The sequence below is a fragment of the Lepisma saccharinum genome, chromosome 4, assembly GCF_977018435.1.
Source record: "Lepisma saccharinum chromosome 4, izLepSacc3.1, whole genome shotgun sequence".
NCBI classification, from domain to species: Eukaryota; Metazoa; Arthropoda; class Insecta; order Zygentoma; family Lepismatidae; genus Lepisma; species Lepisma saccharinum.
This window is the reverse complement of record NC_139232.1, coordinates 13,695,021-13,717,830: the sequence shown is the minus strand read 5'-3', so window position 1 is coordinate 13,717,830 and position 22,810 is coordinate 13,695,021. Positions and strand designations below refer to the sequence as shown.

The 22,810-nt window shown below is 39.3% G+C and overlaps 2 protein-coding genes across 2 annotated transcripts in view; one reads left to right on the top strand and one right to left on the bottom strand.

The window, feature by feature from the left end:
- Nucleotides 1-10,840, bottom strand: part of LOC145987100 (troponin C-like) — a 32,715-nt gene extending 21,875 nt beyond the window's left edge. The window contains exons 1-2 of the mRNA XM_083121576.1: nucleotides 10,663-10,840; nucleotides 4,663-4,699 (exon numbers count right to left, since the gene is read on the bottom strand). Coding sequence (XP_082977702.1) covers nucleotides 4,663-4,699; nucleotides 10,663-10,665 — 40 coding nt within the window. The 5' untranslated portion in view covers nucleotides 10,666-10,840. The remainder of the gene's footprint in view (nucleotides 1-4,662; nucleotides 4,700-10,662) is intronic.
- LOC145986851 (uncharacterized) overlaps nucleotides 1-22,810 on the top strand; it is a 286,801-nt gene that overhangs the window by 201,804 nt on the left and 62,187 nt on the right. The window lies entirely within an intron of this gene.

The following is a 22,810-nucleotide window of genomic DNA, read 5'->3' as shown; positions in this document are numbered from 1 at the left end:
AAAATCTTCGCTAAACTTTCACCAAGACAAATTCTGTGCGTCGATTTGGACTATTCAATTATAACATTTATTTGCAAGTACTCTGTACATCCGAATCTTGCTCCAAAGACAGTTTAATAATAAATGAGTTTTAAGTACCGGTAATACCGGCACAAAACAACGACTGGGGGCTTGCCGTGATGACCACATGGCATCCCCCTAACTGGTTGAATGATAGCCCATCTCTGGTGGGAGTGATGGTAGCAGTCGGTAGGTAGATAGGTGCACGGGTTATAGTACCAGCACATTTTTTTAAGCCTTCACATAATATTACACCCCTTTTTTTTGCAAAGAAAGTCGGCATAAAATCTGCGACATTTATGTGGTGAAATACGTTAGTTTTACAAATAATGTAAGGAAGTCTTTAGGAGTTATGTTTTATTTTCTTGTTAGGGGACTGCCCTAAATTTTCTTATTTCTTTACTTAAGAAGGGTATCCGCGCATTGTGTGACGGCCAAAATGCCCAATTTGCTGCTACACCCATAATAACAAAATCACTCAATGAATATCCAGAAATAAAAATTGAAAATGCAATTAACCTTTCGTTTATTCCTTCTCCATAAAGTTTTCTGGGGTCTTTTTTACTCAAGAAACACAAGATACGATTCCAAATTTAACCTTCCACACTGCAACCCACAGGCATGTCAGTCGTCCTTTTCGTATCTAGCTGCAAGAATATGGAATGCCCTACCGAAGAACATGCCGAGTATACCTAAAATAGAATCCTTCCGAAATGAAGTAAAGAAATTTCTATTACCAGAGCAGAGATTGTGTTCAAATATTATGATATAACTTGCACGTTTATGTGTTGTATCTTGTCCATATCTTCTTTTTCATTTATTTTACTTTCATTTTTATGTTGTCTTTTCACCATTTCTTGTATCATTTTATTCATGTAACATTTATTATAATTACTTGATCAAAAGCAGAATTTTGTAGCTAAATCGTACATTTTGTTTTGTACTGTATTAAGTAGTTAATGCTGTAAGCACATATAAGAAATGTAAATTTACTCCATGACATGGGTTAGGTGGCAGAACAGCCTCAGGCTGAAACTCGCCCACTTAAAGAATTTGAATATGAATTTGAAAGAAAGCCAATTCGAGTTTGGTATATAAAGTTTATCACAATATCAAAACCATTCAAGGCCTGTCGCGGAAGCAAATCAAAACTTGGCTGATACATGTCGATGACTGTAAAGTGATATATTTGACAAATTTAGAGCACTCGCTTTCGACAATTCAGCATGCGAATTTCCCATAGGTCAAACGATAACAATTCGCACATTCAAATAAGCAAATTGCTGCATCATTACCATGTACATATAAACTTCCCTAATTCAATAGAAATGTGTTTGTTCAGAGCAAATTGGCTTCTCGCGCGAGAACAAAGAATAAATGATGATTTGCAAATCTGTCTCGAAAATTCAACTCCGATGTTGACTCTGTCCGTGCTGCCACATCCTGTTACAAGTTATGTTGCTCTACACAGACAATATTAAAGTTTATTCCGTCGTTCCAATCTATGCGAGAGAACAATACTTTTCCAGAGAAAGCAGGAACAGTGATGGCTTCTGTCAAATATGCTACCCAGACACCATGGGTGATGTTTTTTTGTTCTCTCCACCGTATAATGTTCATGAGTAGGGCCTGAGTTTTAATGTAATTGCATGTTACTTCCTTTGTAAGTAAGTGACAAATATCAGTGAATTACACTCGTAGAAATGACATACGAGAATATATTTTTAATATATTTACATATTTTGCAGTATTTCACATATTTTGAGGTATTTTTACTTTTTTGAGGTATTTTTACATATTTTAAGATATTTTTATATAAATATTACATACATGTTTCATATATTCGTTTAGAGTATTTTTTTAACACCAGGTTTTTCTAATTTTTCTAATTTTCTTTGAGTTAAGAGCATATATTTTGAAGGACAAACATTCAGAATATGATTTTTCTGAAAGTTCGTTAATTATTATCTGATTGTGACTGACCCGTTAGCTACATTCAATTCATCTTGTTTTAAGCCATGGAAATCAAGTCCCAGGAATCAAGGCAGTGTGCATTATTACATAGTGATTTATTCTACATATATTTCGCATATATTGTCTACATAAAAATCCGACCTTCCTAACGAGGATCAACCTAAGCTCTATAACCAAAATATATTTCCCGTCGTTCAAGACCGGAACGCTGTACATTCATCTTCATGTGAGATCTAGGAACACCTCCGTAGCGCAATGGTTATCGTTATGAAGCCAATGGCAGTTTGCAAATTAACGGGGGGATGACGGGGATGCCCCCCAACAAAAACGTTTTCCCCAGGCAAAAGAAAATTATTTTGTATCCCTGCTAGGGATGTTTATATCCCCTTCAAAAAGAATTGAAAGCATATAGTATACCATTTCTTAATTATGTAACAAACACAATTGCAATATCATGCGTGTTCATTAATAGCCCAGTCATCGAAGTTTTCCCTGTTGAAAAGTATGCAATCTTGTAGATTAAAGGAGGAAAACATTCTGAAACAAATCAATCTCACAGAGCCGAGACAACAGCAGGCTGCTTTCAACCTATGTTTTCATGGCGTAATTCTGATATTTTATATGTGTTAAAGTGTTCACAAGAAACTTGTAGGCAGGTTGGATGAACGTTAAGTTTGAACTTGGCAATAGAAACCTGGACGAGTTTTTGGTGTTACTAGTTCGATAGCTCTTTTATGTATGAGCTTAGGTTTTTTGGAATGTACGATATACTGTTTCTAAACTACGTGTAGGTAAATATTATCATAATATTTAATTACCTTGGTTAGAACCAATGTTCTAAGGCACTTACAACCACAAGGCAAAAATTTAGTTTACTGACTGGTAATATACACAAATTGTATACCCAAAAAAAACATAACTCCCAAAATGAAGTCACAAATACGCCACTAAGTGAGAATCCCCACCCCAAACACAAAGCAAAAAGCTTAATTTGCACTTTGTGCAACGGCCCTATTCTCTTTCCGTTGTAAGAATGAAGTCAATGTAAACAAACACACGTAATATAGTACATGTTACAAAGCTATACCACTGAGCGCAAATGCTATATTGAAGCTGTGGAACCTTATATTCTGAGCTGTACAGCTACAAAATAACACTACAACTAACAAATAAGAAAGAAACTATTTCTCAGAATTCACGTGGTTTTGTATACATTAAGTTCGTTCTTACCGTGGATGGAGAATAGCTTGAATCACTGGGTAATACATGGGCGTTATTTGCCTCGTCCGTCAATTCACCAACCATCCTCATACTCACGATTAAAATCAAATACAAAACCGGAAGTGAAGCTGGTGGTCCTAGAAAGACAGTATTCAGGAAATATTATTTCCTCTATTATCCTTGCGGAAGTCATATGTTATTCCATTCCACCCTTTCCTGTTTATTAAAAAGAATCGTAGAATGATTTATTTTCGAATGCTATTTTATATACGAGATTTTTCATGTGGAAGTATTGAAATGAATGCGTTTATTCGATTCATTATTGAAAAAGTTGTGAGTACTTATTCTCGAATTACAATCAGAGGGGAATTTGTCAATGAGGTCATTTCAGTTCTTACGGCGGGCGCTCTAGAAGCTGGCAAGAGAAGTGGGAAGCGGGGAAGCGACCAATCCAGCGCGATAAGGAACGCAGCAGCGTGTAGAACGACGTTCACGTAGTACTTACGTCCGCCACAGCGTATCTCTCGGCGCCACCGCTGTTGTCTGGTTGTCCTGCGGCGATTTCCCGGCTCCCCACTTCCCTTGCCAGCTCCTTGAGCGCCCGCCGTAAGAACTGAAAAGACCTATAGGCTATCCTAGGGGCCGTAAGTTCAGGGGGCACAAAAAATGAGACGCTGAAGGGCGGAAGTGACAAAGAACAACGACTGTTACAATTAATTTTTTTACTATTGTGATAATGACAAAGTAAAACAACATGTCAAGTCGTTTTATTTGCGTATTTCATTACAGAAGTAGAAGAAAGGAGTTTTATAGCGTTTAAATAACTTCTTACGTCATAAGCCTATTTTCAGTACTGTATTGTATAACCAGAGGGCAAGTCTAGTTATGTGATATCTTGAATGTACTCACTGACTTGCTACACATCCAAGGTCTAACTGCAAAGGAAGTCCCCCGAGTTTGTGTAACAATGTTCCAATATAAAAAATTGTTCCTCGATGAAACTAAAAGCAAAGTGGAGGGATGTTGACGATTGAAATCAACAGCCTTGTTTCTCAGTTCGTGGTCAGCGTGGCTACCGTAATGTAGTGTCGGTTTCTTTTCCTTTGGTGCGTTGGCGGTATTAGTGTTGTTGTGGCGAACTACATAGTGCAAGTGGCGCTTATAAACGTAAAGTGAAAATAGAAACGCATCTTTCGGATGGAATTAGTGGAAGTGATGATAACAAAACTGTTAATAATAATAATAATAATTATAATAATAATAATAATACAAATAATAATGTTGGCATGGCCAAAAAAGATGGACGCCCAAACTTAAGAAATCAAATTACAAATTAAGATCTATTTGAGAAGTACAAATAACTTGGGAGAAACTGTATTTGGGAAAAAGAAATAAAAAGTTACTTACTGGCAACCTGCTCTTCATCCAAAGGTACTTCTTCACTCTGCAAAGAAAATATTAATCAATATGTCATATTCTGTCATATATGTATTATATAAACATATATCTATAATAAATGTGTTATTTAGTGTTCTTTAACAGTAACAGTGTTTTAAAAATAAGACTATTATATCGCGTCATTAAAACCGTAAATATGTAACATGGTAATGTTTTTTATTGGAGGAAGGTGGAAAGTACGAAGTCCAGAGTAAAATGAAGGGGGGAGGGCATAGTAAACGGTAGGGGCCGCCAAAAATCCACCTCGCCCGAATGAAAATTTTATCTTGAGCTGCTCCTGCACATATAATGCAATTTCAGAGAAAGTTTAAAAACCAATGAGAAAGTTTAATAATGCTCCAAGTTTGCACATAAACCCAAAATATATTTTTTTCGTGCCAGAAAACTGTATGGATCATCAAGCCAAAATATCTACTTTTGATGAATAGGTGAAGCAGTGGTAATTCAGTCGGTATGGTGTCTGACTGCCTTACCGAATAGTGAAAACTGTCATCAATTACAACATTTTGTTGGATTAAAGAGTACAATTATTTATTAATAAACTCTATTATGAACAGGTGAATTTCGAATCTCTACCACCCATCACGATTTCTTTCCATTCGCAAACATGGTTCATATTCAGTGATAGCATTAGCACTGATCCTACAGGTTGGAGTGTAATGCGTTTCTAAAGGTTCTAGTCCGGTAAAGTTGTGCATTTTTAGTTCTGGTGTACAGTGTTACTTTATTTACATTACAGGTGCGAAATTAGAGTATCTAACTTTTAGGAGAACAGAACAAGGAAAAGGTAGTCTTGCTTGTCCCGTTGTGTCTCATGGTGTTACTTAGCGTCTAAGTTTGTTCAGATGCGAAGATTCCAGAAAAATTGACTGTTCCTTGAAATAAAACATCATTGTAAGATTTGTACAAGAACACCCTGTACGAAGATGCAAGTACTAATCAATGACCACATCGCTGCACAGGTACAATATCAACATAACATCGGCATCACTAAAGTAGTATCTAAGCAGGTTGTATTTTAATTTATTTAGTTTATTTTACTTCGCGTTTTGTGCCTCTTGGCTAATTTGCGAAGATGGGGATGAGTGATGAAATGATGAAATTGATGAATGGACATTCACAAACAACCAAGGCCGACCGGGATTCGAACCCGGGACTCTTGGCGTCGCTAACCACTCGGCCACAGGGTCGGGCGGTTGTATTTAAAGTGTGAATCGATCTCTAGCAAGCGTGAATCCTGTTACTGAATGAATGAATGAGTTAAAATTTTGAGGTGCATCGGCACGTATTTTGCACCCATCAAAGTGTACGACGAGAACCTCCTCTTGCCTAAAACCTTTCCCTTAATGTTAAAAAAGGGAGTAAAGAAACCCTTGAAAAAGGTTTAGAACTACAAGGTTGTAAAGGGACCCGCACAAGGCAAACACAAAACATTAAAAAGGTATGGTTTATGTAATAACTCCCTCAGAAACAGTATAAGAGGCCAGTCTTCTCAAGAAGCGAAAAACATTTGCTAAAACACTGCCAGAAATAGCCAACCCGACGCCTTGAACCGACTGTGAAGAGGGAAAATAGGAGTCAGAAAAGACGCTCTGCATTGAGATCGGAAATGGTTTCGCGCCGCGACACAGATGGCAGTAGTGAGCAAACGGCACGGTCCAATACATGGAAAGATGAGTAGTTGATAGGTCTTCTTTGCCCAAGGTCTGTGGGCCTATTTTTTGTTTGCATTTTAATTTATGAACTGGTGAGCAAAAAATAGAGACATTATATGCATTGTACATAGAGAGAAACTATATCCGCGATTTTATGTGTGGTGATGTTCCTGATTTCAATACCCGGAGATGACAATTACGAGCCCAGCTTCATCTCCGGTTCAAAGTTAACTCCCATGCATATCTAATGCTCGGATAATGTTGAATAAACGTTGAACTTGGTTGCATTCGCTGACTGTTGAAAGTAGATGAGATGAGAAGGGGGTGGGGGGGGGGCTTTGGCAAACAAAAGCTCACGAAGAGTGCTTAAGATCGCAGGGAACTTCTTAACGGAGAACTTCCGCAGCCGAGACACACTCCGAAGCAAGTCGGAAATGGAAAAGTACGCCTTCTTAACTCCAAAAATAAAGGGGGGCACGGGGAGGGGGCCAAGGCTTCCGGTTCGCCTATATAATCTTTCGCCAACTCAGGGGACATAATTTATTAATTCCGTAAAGGAGTCTTGGGGATTCTGGAAAGAGCGAATTCTGAACCCATGGCACGGACGAGAATCATTACGCAAGTCGGGATTTCTCCCTTCCCCCCTCCCCCACCTTCCACCCAACAAACGACGACTTAAACTTTCCGTGGATCGGCATATTCCTACAAAATGAAACTGACTCGAGCGTCCCCCTCCCTCCTTGAGGATTTTACCCTTTTCAAGAGAACGCTGACATCGTTTCTAGCACCGACCACTGTAATTTATGTGGAGTGCAATGTCATTCGTCTGTGCCTATATATTTATGTTGACACAATACGTTTCTCTACCCTACACTTTTCAACTTCTCAAAGTTAATTTCTGTGAAGGAAATTTCATTCACATATGCGCTTACACACAGACATAAATATAAAAAGCACGCCCTGAAGGCACATGAAAAGATGTGGGGATAGAGCCTCACACATTCCCAACCGAAATCCCATCCCGGTAATAGAGACCGGCCTCAATCCATAGCAGTCAGACTAATGACTGGATTGAATAATTAATTTGGTTTATTTTACTTCGCATTTTTTTCCATTTTTGGCTAATCGCAAAGATGAGGACGAGTGATGATTTGATGAAGGAACACTCACAAATAACACCCATGTCCAGGCCAAAATTCGAACCCACGACCCCTGCCGTCGTAGCGCGCTGTGATAAGGTATGGTTACAGAGGTCGGAGCAGTATATTCGAAAGCACAATTCCTCAGTTATGAAATAATACCAGTGCAGTTTTGCAGAATAATCAATATCTTGGCACTCTTCCTGTGTTCGATTCGTGATCTCGATATGAAAAATTCCGAGTTCGAGTCTCGGACTTGACGACATATCTTTGGGAATGTTCCTTATGGCATATGTAATCATGTCATCAGTATCGTCGCGATTAGCCCAAATAGACAGATGAAGAATAAATAGTGGTGTCGTCCATATATTGTAAGTTTGCGTACAGCTTCCTAAGCTGACTGAACGACACTTCAGTTATGGATTTTTCTATTTGCATGTTTTCGTATTTCTGTCGGCGTTTCTACCCTATTTCACGAATTACGTCAACGAGGATGAATGATTTGCAATTGGTAAAAAAACCTCTCATCGCTGCCAGATCGTTCTCGAAGTCAGTGCTTTCGTAAGTCGACCACTCGACACACTATCGCACCGAGACAATACTTAAAACACTGCAGTGGTCACGCAGATTATAATATCGATCCATTCGTATAAGTTCACATGCTTCTGTCGTTTGGCAACACTCTTGACTTTTGCTTCTAGTTTGCTTTCTTAGAACAGTCCCCGAACTCTATTCGTTCAGACGATATTTCAAGAAGATCCCTTGTTGACTTGTTACAGAGTTCACATTCAGTGGATCACAATAGTTATCCGCGCTACTATTGTCGAGAGCGTTTTCAAGTACATAAGTACTGTTTCTAAAGTTTGTCATAAACAGTGCCGGATCTACAAGCCGCAAATCCCCGCAGTGCGGGGGGTGGGGGCACAGTCAAGGAAGCCTTTAGGCGGCCCTGAGCCATGGACATAGTAGAGAGTTCGCGTACGCAAAAAATAAACGTAGTTACTCATGGGTACAGAAACGAATACAAAAGTTAAAGTTCCATGTGCATAAAACACCGTGTCATGAAGCCACATTTAGGGTATGTGGGGGTAGGGCTCCACATATTTTCGATGTCAGACACCTTGGAGGTGATGTGATCAGCACCACGCTCCAGCCGCATTTACCCCGCACCGGGTACCATTTGATTTGCGGCTGCGTGGGTCCTGGAGCCGCTTTTTGCGGTGACAAACCCGGAAAAATTCCGACCATATATCACCCACCCCAGGTCTCCCGCGTGCCAGTCAGACTACAATTAAATCGGGCTAAAATTTCACGAGAAATGCAGTGGTGAAGGTTTCTTCAACATATCTTTAATCAGGAAAATGTTATGATTGCATGATTGTAATAAATGTATCATTTTCCAGGTGTCTGAAAACATTGTCATATATATATATATATATATATCTACCGGGTGACTCAGAGATGTATACCCATTTTGAAATGAACATTACACAGTTAATTGCACACCAAACTGTATTGTTTTTGCTGTATAATGTGTGTGATCTATTGCCATTTATTTTACATTTATTTATTTATTTATTGCAGTTACCATGGAGTCGTGGCCGGTGGAACATCACGTGTTCATGTAGATGCCTATGTTGCAGCTCAGAGGTTCAGCAGCTGGTGGTGTTTTTGGAGTTACAGGGCCTCTGGTTCGAAACTGCTTAACTCATTTTAAGATTGTTTTGCATGTTGGAACTGATCCATGCCGCCTTACGTGGAATAACCTCTGAGCTGCAACCACTGAGTCGCCGTTTCTCACATAGGCATCATACGTGAACACGCGATGTTCCACCGACGTCTCCATGGTGACTACAATAAATAAATAAATAAATAAATAAATGTAAAATAAATGGCAATATAGAGTTTGGTGTACAATTAACTGTGTAATGTTCATTCCAAAATGGGTATACATCTCTGGGTCACGTATATATATAATGTGTGTGTGTGTGTTTGTGTGTGTGTGTGTCTGTGTGAAGGTAGGTAGGTGGAGGGGAGGCCTTGGGTAATATTTTGCGGGGGGACCCAAGATTTGTAGATCCGGCACTGGTCATAAATGTATGATGTTGGTGTGTACAGACAACCAAAAACATTTTTGTGAATCCTGTGTGGAAAGAGAACAATAACAGTAAGATACTACGATATATTTTTTGTTTAGTTTCATCACATTTAAAAGTACAGTAAAAGCTCGTTAATCCGGACCCCGATTAGCCGGACTTCGCTTAATCCGGACAGACAAAAGCCCAAAAAAAGGCAGAATACAAGGTTTTAAATGAGGCTATAAGTCAACAATAGCATTCGTCATTGGTATCGCGTATGTACGTACTGCATTGTCGTATTGCTTTACATTTTACTGTACTGTATAGTGTATTTAGGTCTATGCCCTTTAAATACACCATAATAAACGTGTTTTGTTGCTATAAACTGAGTTTTAATGCACTTTCTAGTGTTCTTTTAGGTTATTTCAGTTAATCCGGAATTTCGTTAAACAGGTCAACTTTTCATCCACCATTAGTCCGGATTAACGAGGTTTTACTGTAATTCACTAGGTTTAGAATATCCTCCATCGTGCAATGTGAGTGAAATACATTACCATTTTTTGTTATTGATTGAATTAAAATTGTTGGGTGCGTCGGTACAGTAAGCCACTTTGCACCCTTCAATATATACGGGGAAATATCCCCGTATCTAAAATGCTTACTGAAAATGTTAAAACAAGGGGTGTAAAGAGCCCCTTGGGAAGAGCTAAAAGTGCATGGCTGTAAAGGGACCTGCATAAGACAAACACAACACATTAAAAATTACTTTTCTAAAAACTTCCTCACAGACAGTGGAAGAGACCATCTCTTCGCAAAATATCTAAAAACTTTTGATAAAATACTGTCGTCGTCTCCCAACAGGAATGACAAACAGCTAAGATAATGTGAATACTTTAAATACTTTAAACGCTTTAAAACCAGATAAATTTTTGACGGGGAAGTACAAAATATGTGATGGCGACCAATGACGAGTAGTTTTTTTTCCGCGCGAACACTGCAGAGTTAAGCCTGTTTAATTGCAAGTGTCTACTGTGAAATATTAGGCTACTCAAAAGCTCAGTGATATTGGGTACTTACCATTGTTGTTAGTTAGTGGGTAGGTACTGGAACGAGATCACCGAAACACTGACGGTTACCCAACGGGCACAACACCCACTAGAGCCGGCCCTGCAGGCACACACACTGGATATCTTGAATCGCGCCCGAAGGGGACCTAACCAAAAGTCCACGTGTCCATATTAGGCTTAAGCCCCCCCTTCCCCTCCGCCTCTTGGCTTTTGGGGATTCTGCATTTTCTCCCAGCCTCGGGTACGAAATTCCTTTTTTTTTCGACCGCAGTTTTCCCTCGCTTCATTCTTATCGAGACACCACCCTCCTCTCATTTCATTCGGGAACGCGCACTACAACCAAACAGATGCCGCACGAAAGCCAATGGCGAAACAGCGGAACTATTGCCGATTTCCATTCAACATTGCTCCACAACCAACGAAGAAGAAGACGAGTGTTGTCTTTGCATCAATCGCAGACAGAAACCGCGCCAGATGTGGCGTTCCCGGAGCACGAAGATGAATCAGGGTGTCTGTTGAAGCCATCATCTGATATCCTCGGCCATTGGTCAGCGAAGATCCGCAAAGGTACACAAATTACAAGAACAATTTTCTGCTTATAGCAGGTTTCAGTTTTCGATTCTTATTTTGTCCAGACGTGTGGGTGGTTCCGATAGAGGAGGGAAGGTGGGTCTTTGAGTGAAAGACTCGGCTGGAAGATTTTTGGAAAGCGGTTATATATTCTTGCCTGCTTTCTCTCAAGAAGCTAATATTAGAGACCGCCTCCACGGGAGTTTTCGACGTGATGTATGTCGGATACGGGCATTCCGGTGGGTGGTTCGCTGCGTTCCCCAAGGAACGGTTTTATCATCCAGAACGATTCCCAGATGACGCGTAGGAATGCAATAACGATTTCCTTTTCGCGTGCGGCCACTGAAACCCGACGAAGGCTGCGAAAAATTATCCTCTCCACCTTTTTAATTCTCTGATTAATTTTCTGAAAAAGTACTTTTTCTACCACCTGAGGGATTTTTGTGATTAGTCTCTTCACCTCGTAGCTCTTCATTTCGTCACCATATCACGTTCAATAATCTGTAGATTTGCCTCAGAACTATCGACATCCGCAGACAGCTGTAGAAAAAAACTAAAAAAATTGAGGCAGCAAGCCTTTCTTTTTCAAATACGGTTATGAAGGCGGTGAAGCTAACTAACATAAAGCTGTACATTTTGAAATATTATCTTAAAACATTTAATTTATTAATTTATACTAGTTGGGATTAAAAGTAATTCATTCTTGCGCCGGAGTGGCTTTCCTAAAAAAGGTTCAACTGGTTACAGCATGAATAGCTATGCAATGCATTCTAATATAATATGGCTGACTCTACCATATCGCCGCAGATTTTAAAATTGGGAAGCAACAGTTCAAAAATTTATAATGGCATGTTTATATTATTCTGATTTAATGATACACGTGATACAGAAAACGCACAAACATTAAAAAACACATATTGCACTCATCATTTTTAAAAAAAGACAATGGAAATTTCAATAAGCAACGTCGAAATATTAAATATATGTGTGTGTGTGTGTGTGTGTGTGTGTGTGTGTATTTTATACATACACACACACACACCCCACCCCCCCCCCACACACACACACACATATATATATATATATATATATATATATATATATATATATATATATATATATATATATATATGAATTTGAGAATTCAGGCGACATGGCGTCCGGGCGCCCTGTATTATTCTACCCCTTGGTACCGTATTGGTTTATTAGACCATCCTTGAAAATCCTTGTATTGAGGTTGATATGGCAACGGGAAACAACATGTAACGCGAACTGAACTGTTGAATGAAACTGTCTGTTTCGGCTTTTACAGCTTCTTCTGAAAGTTTATAATTATTAAGAAATAAATAATAATTATTATAATCATTAAATATTAAATAATCATATCAGTTGCCCTCCCACTTTTTGCACTTTTTGCCCCCGCACTATGGCCTCTTAATGCTAAGTCTATCATGAAAAAGTCAACTGTCCTTGCCTCCCAATTTTTGGAACCCAATCGCCTACTGGTGTAAATTTGCACTAGTGAAATGTTTCATTCCCAGAAGTTGCATACTCTGGAGTTCTTAGTTGAGAAAAACTTGATAGGGATAATAGGTGCCACTACCTATACAGCTTGCCATATACGACGACCGATGTGGGGCCTCCCGCATGGAGTAGCGGTAGCGTCGTCGCCTTGTCATCAAGGGGTCCCGGGTTCAATACCCGGTGGAGGCACACAGTGGTTCGGATCCCACTTTAAACTGTAGGCCCAGTCCCGATTAGCCTAACTGTGCATAAATTGGACTTAAACAAAAGAAAACTATCATTGATTCATTGTATCTGTGACAAGAGTTGGTGGTAAGAATGCCCCGTGAAACCTAAATGCGCCTCTACTCTATATGTTCCTCCTCTAGGGAAATTCGGGACACCTAAGCCCGATAGCCTCCCCTATACTACAGATGGGAGAGAAATGCGTGAACACAGCGCGCTAAGACGCTAGAGGTCCCGGGTTCGATTCCTGGCATGGGTGTTCTTTGTGAGTGTCCCTTCACCAATTTCGTCATATCATCACTCATTCGCACCGTCGCGATTAGCTAAAAGTGGCAGAAAAGCGACGTTAAATAATAAAAACAAATTCAAATCAGAAATGCGTGGGCAGTGTCTCGCAAACCCCTCTCTCGTCTCTCATAACGGGTTCCTTACGATCACCCGTCTAGCAACTTTGTCTGAACTTGGTGCCAGAAGCTTTAGACAAGCATAAAAATTTGCACGAACCACGTTTATAACATCCACGTGAAATATTAAACTGGGCGAATAATCCTCTGCCTGTCTCTTTGAAGGATCGGGTTACATTCGCGGCGCTGCGAGCCAGTCGATGGCTGCCTCTTCTTCTTGCGCTGCTAATTTTAAGCCACCTCGAATCAGGTGAAATGATTTGTGCTGCAATATTTGGCAAGACGGAGGAAATTCCTTTCCAGAACAAGGATTTACGGCAGAAGTTTTCTCAAGAATGTGGAAAGAAGGAACAGGAAGAAGAAGTTGGATGGGCTAAGTCCTTCGCGTGTGGTGATTTACCTAAGACATTTTTCAGTTCCTGAGAAACCGTTTCCTTTTATGCTAGCAGTCCCGTAGCTAGATATTGTAACGCCCTAGGCAGGATTAGCGCCCCCCGCACTGCCAGCCATTGACATTTTATATGCGTCCTTCTATGTTTTCTTTTTAATCCATGGTTTGTGATATTTACACCCCACAAATTTTGATTGGTTGATTTTGCTTCTCTTTTCTGCCACCTTTGTCTAATCGCGAAGATAATGAAGGAGGATGGTATGATGAAATTGATGAAGGGACACTCACAAAGAACATCCACGCCCAGATTCGAATCCAGTACCATTGGCATCGTGATGTGCTAACCACTCTGTAACCTGGCGATAAGTTGCGGTCAACCGTGTCATGTTTCTTACAAGTATGTAGATCTACACATGAATGTAGATCTACACATGAATAGTAAATGCATCATCTAAAACAAAAAAAAAACAAGAAACAAATGCATAGAGTCTGTACCTAAGACCAAATATCCAAGTACATCATCGAAGAAGGCATAAGAAAACGCATCAAGTGATGCATTTAAGTACAGCTCGACATATAAGGAAATACTCACTTTCATCACTTTGGCGTTACTTTTTCAAGTGATATTCAAAGATGCATCAAACTGTATGCCTATTCTTGACAGAGGCCAGAAACACACTTTAGTGCATCAATTGAAGCGTTTCTAGTGCATGAATAGATATAATGCATTTAGTTTTCTGTGTGTACGAAGACAAAATGAATGCTCCATCAAATACTATACCCTGTCCCAGTTAACTGTAGAGCAAGGCCGCGCACAACGTCAGACAAACAAGCGAAATCGAGTGGCCAGCGCGAAGCAGTACACGCTGCTGGGAAGGCTGGTAACTGCAGTCGCTTCCCCCCCCCCCACGCAATTCTGTCCCTCTCACGTGTTCATTGGTGGAGTCGTCTCGCGTCACTACTTGCGCAAAGACCTGCTTTCGTTTGTCTGCTCCAGAGTTAGCTGGAACAGAGTATAGTGTAATGCTGCTTAAATTATTCCAATATGTCCTCCCATCTGTCAGTTCATGAGAGTAATCAAAACTATATGACCTTTCCGTATCTCAAAAACTGATACATTTAAAATTAATAAAATTATAAAGTAGAAATTAGCTTTGCATGTTACTAAAAGATTAATATATGCAAACTTCAAACAACTTCAAATACAGTATATTGGCCACCTTCAAACGTTTTTTTTTGTCCTAAAACAAGACCTCATTTGCTCACTTTAGGCTCATTTTGTCCTACAGTAAGACCATATTTGCTCTCTTAAAGCGTATTTTGTACTAAAAGAAGACCTCATTTGCTCCCTTTAGGCGCATTTTTTACTACAGTAAGACCTTATTTGCTATCTTAAAGCGTATTTTGTACTAAAAGAGGACCTCATTTGCTCCCTTTAGGCTCATTTTGTCCTACAGTAAGACCATATTTGCTCTCTTAAAGCGTATTTTGTACTAAAAGAAGACCTCATTTGCTCCCTTTAGGCTTATTTTTTACTACAGTAAGACCTTATTTGCTCTCGTAAAGCGTATTATGTACTAAAAGAGGACCTCATTTGCTCCCATTAAGCTCATTTTGTCCTACAGTAAGACCATATTTGCTCTCTTAAAGCGTATTTTGTACTAAAAGAAGACCTCATTTGCTACCTTTAGACGCATTTTTTACTACAGTAAGACCATATTTGCTCTCTTAAAGCGTATTTTGTACTAAAAGAGGACCTCATTTGCTCCCTTTAGGCTAATTTTGTCCTACAGTAAGACCATATTTGCTCTCTTAAAGCGTTTTTAGTACTAAAAGAAGACCTCATTTGATCCCTTTAAGCGCATTTTTTACTACAGTAAGACCTTATTTGATCTCTTAAAGCGTATTTTGTACTAAAAGAGGACCTCATTTGCTCCCTTTAGGCTCATTTTGTCCTACAGTAAGACCATATTTGCTCTCTTAAAGCGTATTTTGTACTAAAAGAAGACGTCATTTGCTCCCTTTAGGCGCATTTTTTACTACAGTAAGACCATATTTGCTCTCTTAAAGCGTATTTTGTACTAAAAGAGGACCTCATTTGCTCCCTTTAGGCTCATTTTGTCCTACAGTAAGACCATATTTGCTCTCTTAAAGCGTATTTTGTACTAAAAAAGACGTCATTTGCTCCCTTTAGGCGCATTTTTTACTACAGTAAGACCTTATTTGCTCTCTTAAAGCGTATTTTGTACTAAAAGAGGACCTCATTTGCTCCCTTTAGGCTAATTTTGTCCTACAGTAAGACCATATTTGCTCTCTTAAAGCGTATTTTGTACTAAAAGAAGACCTCATTTGCTCCCTTTAGGCGCATTTTTAACTACAGTAAGACCTTATTTGCTCTCTTAAAGCGTATTTTGTACTAAAAGAGGACCTCATTTGCTCCCTTTAGGCTCATTTTGTCCTACAGTAAGACCATATTTGCTTTCTTAAAGCGTATTTTGTACTAAAAGAAGACCTCATTTGATCCCTTTAGGCGCATTTTTTACTACAGTAAGACCTTATTTGCTCTCTTAAAGCGTATTTTGTACTAAAAGAGGACCTCATTTGCTCCCTTTAGGCTAATTTTGTCCTACAGTAAGACCATATTTGCTCTCTTAAAGCGTTTTTAGTACTAAAAGAAGACGTCATTTGCTCCCTTTAGGCGCATTTTTTACTACAGTAAGACCTTATTTGCTCTCTTAAAGCGTATTTTGTACTAAAAGAGGACCTCATTTGCTCCCTTTAGGCTAATTTTGTCCTACAGTAAGACCATATTTGCTCTCTTAAAGCGTATTTTGTACTAAAAGAAGACCTCATTTGATCCCTTTAGGCGCATTTTTTACTACAGTAAGACCTTATTTGCTCTCTTAAAGCGTATTTTGTAGTAAAAGAGGACCTCATTTGCTCCCTTTAGGCTCATTTTGTCCTACAGTAAGACCATATTTGCTCTCTTAAAGCGTATTTTGTACTAAAAGAGGACCTCATTTGCTCCCTTTAGGCTCATTTTGTCCTACAGTAAGACCATATTTGCTCTCTTAAAGCGTATTTTGTACTAAAAGAAGACCTCATTTGCTCCCTTTAGGAGCATTTTATACTACAGTAAGACCTTATTTGCTCTCTTAAAGCGTATTTTGTACTAAAAGAGGACCTCATTTGCTCCCTTTAGTCTCATTTTGTCCTACAGTAAGACCATATTTGCTCTCTTAAAGCGTATTTTGTACTAAAAGAAGACCTCATTTGCTCCCTTTAGGCGCATTTTTTACTACAGTAAGACCTTATTTCCTCTCGTAAAGCGTATTTTGTACTAAAACAAGACCTCATTTGCTCCCTTTAGGCGCATTTTGTCCTAGAGTAAGACCTTATTTGCTCTCTTAAAGCGTATTTTGTACTAAAACAAAACCTAATTTGCTTCCTTCAAGAAGCCCCCCTGATGGTGCAGTGGTAGCGTCGTCGCCTTGTAATCAAGGAGTCCTGGGTTTGATACCCGGCGGAGGCACAAGTGGTTCGGATCCCACTTTAAACTGTAGGTCCAGTCCCGATTAGCCTTACTGTGCGTAAAGTGGACTTAAAACACCAAGTCAATTAATAAATCAATGCTTCCTTCAAGCGTATTTCGTCCTACAATAAGACCTTACTTGCTTTCTTAAAGAGTATTTTGTACTACTAAAGGAAGACCTCTTTTTCTCCCTTTTAGCGTATTTTGTCTTACAACAAGACTTTGTTTGCTCTCTTTAAGCGTATTTTGTCCTAAAACAAGACCTTATGTGCTCATTTTAAGCGTATTTTCTACAACAAGACCTTATGTGCTCACTTTAAGCGTATTTTGTTCTAAAACAAGACGTTTTGCGTACTTTTTCCTTACAAAAGGACCTGTTTGACACTCTTGAAGCATATATTGTTATAAAATAGATACATATATGCATTGGCTGTTCTAAACGTGACTTGTCCTAAGTTAACCTCTTTGGCTGAAGACTATATTGACTGCATTTAAACGTGTTTTAGCATATAAATAACCTGTTTCTCATGTCGGCGTCTAGTAAAAAAATGTTTTCTTTTGAGATATTCGCTTTCTCCTACATTTTAGCCAAAATGGTCCGGGGCCAAAAGGAACAAACCCCCATGGTACAGCTGTCACATCGAAGACTAACGAGTTCCTATTCCTCTTCGCTTGTCACTTAAACACTTGGTGATTTCATTAGTGCTCAAAAGAAAGTTTCCTACTCAATCTTTGTTTTCTAAGTTAGGTCTCATTCAACTGCGTTAAAATGTCTCCATTTTGGTTTCGTATCCTATGGCACGGTCGACAACAGATGTAATGGTAGTTAAGGCTTGGAGAGAAGATGTGCGGACGCGACCGACGAATCCTCCAGCCTCGCTCACTCCCTGCTTCCCTCCCCTCCTACTGCACTACAGTGTCGCTGTTCGCTCTGAAGTCCACCAGCGCTACTTTATATGAACCTTGAAATATTTGTAGAACACTCTCATTGTCACAGTGTGTAGTTATCACTCTTTGTATTATATCAGGTACAGATGGAATGAGAAATTCACTTTAAGTGTGAGAGAGGTATAAGCACAGCTGATGGTGTGGGGTCGTCGCCTTGTAATCAATAGGTCCCTGGTTCGATACCCAGTGGGGGAACCTAGTAGATCTGCTCCCACGTTAAACTGTAAGTCTAGCACCGATTAACCTATCTGTGCATAAAGCGGACGTAAAGCAAGAACTCAAGACTATGCCCAGCTTCAGTAAGGCACGATAATGTTTGAAATGAAAATTGTGGGTCCGTCGGCACTTAGGTTATATTGCACCCGTCACGTTATACGAGTCTCAGCCCATTTCAATAACAAAAAAAAAGAAAACGGTGTGTGAGGACCAAAACATCCCTACCAGGGTTAAAAGATGAGGCTGTACATGGGCACTCACCACATAAGGACAAAACACAGGGCAACACGCACACAGTCCTACAGAGGAGTATACTCGCCGTAGCTCCAGACGCCAGAGCCTCGTTAGCCTGCTGAAAGCAGTTACCGGAGTGTACTATGTGGAAGTGAGGTTGACATTTGGATGCCTCACCAGAAGTCGAGGTACGATAAAGGAATACAAGTTAAAATATGGTTAATTTCATGAAAACTAGAACACGCGAACACAGAAATAACACACATCAATTCCTTGAACGATTCTTTGGTTTCCGGAACTCAATCTTGAATTAGGTGACCTTCTTCGCTAACGTATGATTTTGGCAACCCTGCCAAGATATGGGCAGAAATATAAACAAAACATTGCCACGTGTTTATTTATGGATCATGCTGTCACCGGCAACTCACCCGCCCTCGATTCCTCAGCACGTGTCAGCCTTCACCCTCAGAAGCTTCTTACATGGTCCTGGAGGAGGAAAGCAAGAAGACGTGTCTCTTCCTTGGTTTTCACCTGCTCTGCAGATGTTGTCGTGGAATAACCTTGTTAGTGGGAAAACCATGATGATTAAGCACTTCAAAGAAACCTATCTGAGCCCACCTCATTGTCGGAGTGGTTAGCACGGATCCCTGTTTCGAATCCCGTCCTGGACATGCGTGTTCTTTGTTAGTGTCCAATCAATTTCATCGTATCATCACTCATCCTCATCGTCGTGATTATCCAAAAGTGACATAAATGCGATTCTGAATAACAAAAGTCAAATCAAATCTAGTCTGGCTTTTGAGACCATATACCGCTACTTGTTACTTTTTAAGTAGCTTTCCAATTCTCCTAAACATACTGGATCAACACAGAAATTTTAAAGGTTCCAACGGGAATCGAATCCTGGAACGCTTGCAACAAAAGTGACAGCATTGTCCTTTGGCTAGGTGAAAACCCAAACAAGTATATTAGAATGTGTAATAATATTTCCAACGTCTTCGATTATTTCTTAAATTTATGTGCTATTTTTAGGTCTCTGACAGTACGAAAGTAATTATACTAAATTAATTTATCAGTATTTTTCTTTATATTAAGACGTCATTTTGAAATAATAAAATTGTGATGTACTAAATAGCATAATCGACATAAATTGATAACGTGAATGTAAACAGCTTTGGGTACATTATAGTAGTTTGGCGTGAGCAGATATTTTTCATAAACTTCCACAATTTACGAAAAATATTCTCATTAAATGAAGAACATGACAGAAGTGAACTGTGTGTATGTGTACATATATAACACCATACATACACATACATATATTTAAAAATTTAGAAATGGCGTAAATGTCGCATTTTATGTAAAAACATTTGTCTAAATGGAAGCTATGCAATGTACCTCACAGTGAATAATACCCCTTGAATACCGCTTCGCTTGCCCCTAGTGGATACACACATAGCAGCAGCTCGCAGCACAAAGGAAATCGCATATCTTAGGATATGTCTTGCGTTTCAATGAAAATGGCATAAGCCACTTTGTGAAACTTGTGAATATTTACATAAGTAACCGCTTCGCTCGTGTCCCAAGGAGCTTAGCGATATCTTCCTTTTTTAGCGAGCTCGTTCTCCCAAGACGTTTTGCAAACCATGAGTTCTCAGGGTCTCATTTGCAAAGCAAATAATAGATGCATGGAGATCACCAGGAGAGAGAATACGGAGGACTGCGCAGAAGGCCTGAACTACAAAGAGCGACAAACAAGTGAAACTCGCACTTAGAAGGTTTGATGACAGAGGAGAATGAATGTTGATTGCCTTGGCTACACATTAAAATTGGACTTCTGTATGGGCACATGCGTACCTTCACTCATCCGTTCACATATACAGCGTGTCCCAATAAAATGTATACACACTTTGAATAATTTTCTTTGTCAAAAGTGTGTTTCCAAAATGATGACCGTTCTGGTCCAGGCACTGCTGAAAACCCGAAGAAATGGAATCGCAAACATCAAGAATAATTTCGTTCGGTATTTGGATGCATTATCGTTCTATGGCGTAGGCCAGTGGTCCCAAAGTGTGCGGGACGCCGTGGCTGGCTTACAAGGGCACCGCGAAATGTCCAATATTTTCACTGGAATGATATAATTGTTCCAAATATGTGCTCATTTAGTACTTTTTTGCATATAATATGTTTCTGAATTTTTAATATGTGTTTATATTTTAACTTAAGGCAAGCAAGCTAACCACAGTAAATGTGCATTGCAAGTGTTGATAGGCCTACATTCTGACTTGGACGCCGCGAGAAATTTTGAAATACTAAGGGCGCCGTGAAAAGAAAAAGTTTGTTGGGAACCCCTGGCGTAGGGCATAATTCTGAACCTCTTCTTCTAGTCCATCTCTATGGCACATCTTCAGTTTTCTGTTTTAAGTCAACTTTATGCACAGTAAGGCTAATCGGTACTGAACCAACAGCTTAAAGTGGAATCCGAACCACTATGTGCCTCCACTAGGAATCGAATCCGGGTCGCCTTGATTACAAGGCGACGACGTTACAACTACGCCATCGAGAGGCCCCTTTCACATCTTGCCAAGTACCACGGCACTATACGGTCCAGATCATGAACTCTTCTTGGAATGTAACTCTTCCCATGCCAGTGCTTCAAAATGCGATGGGCTCTTGATTTTGAAATTCATATTTCACGGCCCGCTTGCCGCACAGACTTTCTTGAACTCGGGCGGTACGTTTCCATCTATTTTTCTTGCATTGTGGAACTCGTCAATGTCCTCGGTCTTCCGAGACGTTTCTTGTTGGCATTCTGAACAGTTTCATTGCTTCAATTCGAGTGTCGGTAAGTCACTTGATGTGTATATGTTTGAAAATCTCTCCTAACTGTCTCTTCATTTCAACTTCCAATACCAATTTATGATAAATTTGCTCTTTTCAAACCTTAGTCTGCCTTCACCCAATATTTCAAAATAACTAAACCCGAAAAGATTAAAAAATATGTGGGTTATCAGCTGTTAAATTATGATAAAACAGCCTCTCACCAGTAAGTACATTTAGGCAATTTTGTTCTTCCCTATACAAATATTTTTCAGTGCATTCATTATATTGCCGCAATGGTGATAAGGGATCCAATTCGTACATATGGTATAAACTTTCTCTCTTTTTTTTTAATATCACGAATATAATAAAAGTGATATTAATACAATTACATTTACACATAGTAGTGCAAGACATCATTGTTTTAAGTCCACTTTATGCACAGAAAAGCTAATCGGGAGTGGTCCTACAGTTTAAAGTTGGATCCGAACATCTATGTGCCTCCACCGGGTATCGAACCCGGGACTCCTTAATTACAAGGCGATGAGCCATCGGCAAGGCCCATCAGTACATACATTACACCAACTAACATGACAGCAGTACATACTGGTTACACATTTACTTCAGTTCGAGTTTAAACTATACAAATCTATGTTTAGATTATTGTACAGCTTTGACAATATTATATCTAAATCACAGTATTGATTCTATTATTTTTATATCTATTAAACGAAAGGGAAAATGTAATGATTAGTGGTAGCCCAAGTCTCAAGTAATTCCATTATACAATTGTAATATGTAATAATTTTAGATAAACTTTCAACAATCACAGTCCAAATTTAAAGAAAATCTTTACTTTAGTTATTGCTCTGAAGCTAACATGTTTTCCAAATGATTTTACATGGCAGGAGTAAAAATATTTTAATATCTCCTTAAAATCAGATATGGTACTGCAAATTCTTGATGAATAAATAAATGTACAGTACCTTAGCTAGAATGTATATTCGTAAGGATGGGGGAGTAGGACGAAGGGTGTACTCAGGTAAAAATTTAAGGGAAGGTTGACAAACACGGTGCTTTTATTCTGGGAAGAATGATTCCGGTACTTTTCAAGTTGGTTTGTTCATAAGAAGAACTACTCAAAATATTGTTCATTAGTGATAACCTGTAAAAAGTGTCACCCCCTTCCTACACCCACCCCTAGGGGTGTCAGAGGTGTCTTGGAGTTGAATGGCATTGGGGGTGTCACTATTCATCTTAGCTATCCCGAAAACTTTGGCAATTTCGCACATTC